Source organism: Diceros bicornis, chromosome 3, assembly GCF_020826845.1.
Source record: "Diceros bicornis minor isolate mBicDic1 chromosome 3, mDicBic1.mat.cur, whole genome shotgun sequence".
Classification (NCBI taxonomy): domain Eukaryota; kingdom Metazoa; phylum Chordata; class Mammalia; order Perissodactyla; family Rhinocerotidae; genus Diceros; species Diceros bicornis.
The window spans coordinates 64,610,002-64,614,755 of record NC_080742.1 but is presented as its reverse complement, the minus strand read 5'-3'; the positions used below and the strand labels follow the sequence as shown (position 1 = coordinate 64,614,755).

At 40.3% G+C, this 4,754-nt stretch overlaps 1 protein-coding gene across 1 annotated transcript; it reads left to right on the top strand.

The window, feature by feature from the left end:
• The first annotated feature begins 208 nt into the window (after nt 1-208).
• SMIM30 (small integral membrane protein 30) lies at nt 209-3,062 on the top strand. Its single transcript, XM_058528647.1, has 3 exons — nt 209-225; nt 600-693; nt 1,151-3,062. The coding sequence occupies exon 3, from the start codon at nt 1,196-1,198 to the stop codon at nt 1,373-1,375; it is 180 nt and encodes a 59-aa protein (XP_058384630.1). The 5' UTR covers nt 209-225; nt 600-693; nt 1,151-1,195; the 3' UTR covers nt 1,376-3,062.
• Nucleotides 3,063-4,754: the final 1,692 nt, after the last annotated feature.

Below are 4,754 nucleotides of genomic sequence, written 5' to 3'. Positions count from 1 at the left end.
GCACAAGCACACTAGACCACTTCACCACCACAACATCGGGCCCTGTGGGAAAGCCCTGTGAGCTCGCGTCTCTCCGTCTCCAGCAGAGCGTGACCGTCATCCCGCACCCAGTCACCGAGGAGCGCGCCGGTGCATCCTGGGAGTCGTCGGCAGCGGGGATTGTGGGAAGTGTAGTTTGGAGCCTCCGCCCTCCTCGCCATTCCTGTAATGGCTGCTTCGTGGAAGGTAAGGTAGGAGCTCGTCTCCAAAGGATACTTAGATTGCCCCAATGTATTTGTAAAACGGGAGGCAAATTTGCACCTTGCCAGGCCAAAGCAGGGATTCTTTTTAAAATCTTAACATCAAGTCCTGGAACGAACTTGTCTCTTGGTTCGATTTATTTTTAGCTTTTCCTGTGTGAGCGAACTGACCAACTTTTAAGTCTAGTTGTCCTGATTGAACAAACTGTTTTCTCTGGTTATTTCCCATTCCTGTCCCTTCTGTAGAGCCTCGCCGCTCTGCACGGACTCTAGCTGCCTCTTTAAAATAATAATAGTAGTAATAATAACAGTAATGATGATGATGAGTAATTTTTAAATCCTACCCTCCTCTGAGAATAGGCGGTGTCACGTGGAACCTCTTAGCCTCAGCATCCGGAGCTCCAGGAAGGGAGTATTTCAAGTCAGATAGAATTAGACATACATCGTTTCTTTGGTAAGTCTTACTAATTCCCCACAACTGTACAGAGTTATATGTTATGTTACTTTTGCCAGATTGGTCTGCATTTCCTGGATGGGAGACCCCCTAAGAAAATGTGATTTTTACTCAGTAGGATATTTTAAGTTTCCAAGTTAAGTGTCTTGTGCATTTTCTGTTTGTTCTTAGTTCTGTTCTACCAGTCAGTTTGTTTGGATGATTCGTAGGGTGTTGGTATTACTATAGGGTAGAAAAATCGCTGGAGTCAGGGAATTATCATGAGAAGGGGAAAGTTAGCCTCAAATGACCATCGTTCTTTCACTTCCCTCAGTTTTTTCCATCATAAAATGAGGAGATGGGTTTGAAATTTAAATTTAAAGGTTGTATGGACTGTTATTTGTCATGTATTTATATTGTCTTTTGAAAAGGTAGGAATTTTTAATGGTTCCTTTTTGTTTCCATGTTTAATTTCTAGAGACCTTCAGCCCTCAAGATCCGGCCACCTCGAGATCCTAACATCATGACCTCAGTTTCAACACAAGTGTTCTTAGTCCTCATTTCACTCCTTTTGGTGCTGCCTCTGGTTGAAGCAGTAGAAACCGGAGATGCAGTTGCTCTCTTGATAGGTGTGGTTCTCAGTGTTACAGGCATTTGTGCTTGTTTGGGGGTGTATGCACGAAAGAGAAATGGACAGATGTGACTTTGAAGAGCCTCCTGAGTCAAACCTTGCCCTGAAAAGCTTTGTGCTATTGAGGTTAAAAACGGAGCTTTGGTGTCTGGAAGTTCCCAAGAAACAGTAAATAGGGTAGTTTCACATTCTTAGTTAACTGTTTCCCTGTAAATGGGAACAAATGGATATATGTTAGATGGAAAAAAATGTTTTTTTCCCCACAACAAATAATGCCCCGAAAAATGCAGTCTATAATTTGTATTTGCTACTTAGAAAGAGGATCAAAGAAGTAAGATGGCTGAAGTTTGCTTAAGTAATATTTCATAGTTTCAGAATTCTCAGAGCACAGGAAATAGGAAGAAGGAATTTCTCGCCCAGAATCGTAGGAAATCGCCACTGTTTAGTTGTGATCCCTGCCTTCTGCATCGTTTTGGAGTCTTTTCTCCATAGTTTTATTAGATTTTTGTTTTGTTATCTTCCAAGTTAATACTGTACTTAGATATCAACTACAGTCAAAAATTAAAACTTTTATTTCTTTGGGGGGGGTTAGAAAAATGTATTCAATGTATCTAACATTGAAATGGAGAAAAGATTTAATGTAAAAAAATACTTTATATTGACATTGAAATGGGGAAGCCATTTAATGTTAAAAAAAAAAAAAAAAACTTTATATTAACTGAGTAACATCCCCATGGTGAGAAGTACTATATTAAATATAAACCCATTATGTTGTAAGTTAATGTGTGATGTCCATTTTTGTTTATTTCAAGCCATTTTATCTTTGTGTAGACTGTTTTATCTTTGTGTAGTTGTATAAGCTAAGTGGAGAAGGGCAGAATGCCTTACCTTAACTGATCACACTAGCTTGTAGAGACACAATCAGTGAAAAATGAGAAATGGGCAGCTTCAAGATAGGAGAGGCCCCTGGTAGAAAATCCACAAATATAGAAGAAAAATGTAATGGCCTGTACTGATTTATACAGCAGCCAGATGAGACATACCCTCTCTGACCTTGCTACTTCAAATGCCCTCAAACCAGCAGTACCACCTGGGAACTTGTTAGAAATGCAGGATCTCAGGCCCTATCCAGACCAGTTGGATCAGAATCTGCATTTGTTTCAAGAGCCCAGTGTCATTTGTATACACATTCAAGTTTAAGAAGACTACTGGAACTTGTTTGAGCCCAAGAATCACCTGGAGCACTTGATAAAACTTGTACATTCCCAGGTGTCTGTCCTGGTTGTGTTGTAATTGTAGGTTGGGGCCTGGAATTCTGTGTTTAACAAGGGCCCCCAGTGATTTGGTTCTATAGATGCAGCCAGCATAGAATAGTCTGAGTAAGTCAAACTACTTTAGGGTCTTATTGGAAGCAGATAGTCAAGTTTTTTTCCTAAAAATAATGCATTATCCGATCTCTAGCTCTTCGGATGACATTGGGAGCCTTAATTTTGATTTTGGTCAGCAAACAGGCAGGAGCAACCTAAAATCCTGTTTACAGTGCGTTTCCCCAGATGTGAGCTGCCCTGGCTTGCATGAGCCATGTGGCGGAGGGTACAGGGAGTGAGGGACAGCCACGCTATCAAGACGTTAGAGAAACTGAATGCATCTGATTTTGTCATCGCTGTTTTGTTTTTTAACCAGAGAAAGCACTGACACGTTTTGTTCGGATAAATTGATAGACGTGTGAGTAGTAGAACGTGATTTTACATGCCTTTTTTTTTTTCTGAAAGATGGAAAAATGCAGAAAAAGGACAAACATGACAGTTTGCCCTATGTCCTATAAACCAGCCCACTGGTAGGGATGTAGAGAGGCTGCTGCTGCTTCCTTGTATGTCTGAACTTTTCCGTTGGCATTGGGAGACATCAAACCTAAAGTACATTTTAAATCACAGTGCATTAGTCATGTAGTCACCTCCAGGTACTATTTTTAAAATGTTCAAAATAAGACTACTGGCAAACGTTCTTTAATGAACGTGTATTTTCAGAAGTGCCTAGAAGGAATTAGAAAGCTACCATTTTCCTTTTTTCCCCTTAAGAGTAGAGATTCTCTATCATGAGGTGGCATTCAGGAATTTTGATGGATATGATAGGGAATACCTTCTCTATTTTTAGCCTCTTTTCTCATCTCTAGGTTGGATTATATGGTTTTGCCTGAAAAGAACAGAACCTTTATGGTGGCTCTTAACCTTTTGGGGGCCATCAGCTCCTTGGAGAATCTGATGAAAACTATGGTCCTTTCCCTAGAAAAATGCACATACATGCTGGCATTTTTAGATTAATTTTGGGGAGTTCACAGAGCTGAAGCCCATCCAGAAATCCCAACTTAGAAATTTCTACTGTTGTATTTCCTTATTTTTTTTTTTTTTTTTTGAGGTTCTTTCCAATTCTGGAATTCTTTGATTTGCTCTGAGGGATAACACCTGCTATGGAGCAGTTATAGGAAGAATGGGAGTGACAAATGTCCCCCGGGTGCCCAGCATAACTTGTAGATATCTACTTGCTCTGTGCATGTTAGCTGGGTTGAGTCTACTTAAAAAGGCAGAAGACTAATAGTTGAAATCAACCAGATGTGCTGGTAACCAGCCTACTCCTCTAATGCCAAAAATCTGCATTTCATGGATGGTTTCTCCCTGGTTGCTTTTAAGATTTTTTTCTCCATCCTTAGTTTTCAGAAGATTAACTCTGATGTGTCTTGGCATGAATATCTTTTGGTTGATGCTGTCTGGGGTTTGCTCAGTGTCTTAAACCTATAGGTTTATATCTTTTCCCAAATTTAGGTAATTTTCAGCCATTATTTTTTCAAATACTCTTTCAGACCATCCCCTTTCTCCTTTCCTCCTGGGACTCCAGTGACCCGAGTGTTAGATCTTTTGTGACAGTCCTACTTGACCCTTGAGGCTTTTATCCCCCCAGTCTTTTTTCTCTGTTGTTCAGTTTGGGTAATTTCTAGTGTTCTATCCTCGAGTTCACTGATTCTGCTGTTGTATTTTTTAGTTCTAAATTCTCCATTTGGTTTTTCTTTGTAGCTTCTATTTCTCCGCTGAGACTTTCTATTTTTTCATCTGTTTCAAGCATGTTTGTAATTGTTCCTTGAAGCACCTTTATGACGGCTGCTTCAAAATCCTTGTCAGATAATTTTAACATCAGTGCCATTTCAGTCTGGGCATCTGTTGATTGTCTTTTCTCATTCAAGTTGAGATCTTCCTTGGTATGATGAGTGATTTTCCATTGATGCCTGGAAATTTAGGTATTATATTAAAAAGACTCTGGATCTTATTTAAATCTTGTATTTTAGCAGGCCTCCTCGGACACCACTCCCTCAGAGGAAGGGAGGATGCTGCCTCATTACTGCCAGATAGAGGTAGAAGTCCGGGGGGCACCTCATTACTGCTCCCCATGTGCCTCCACT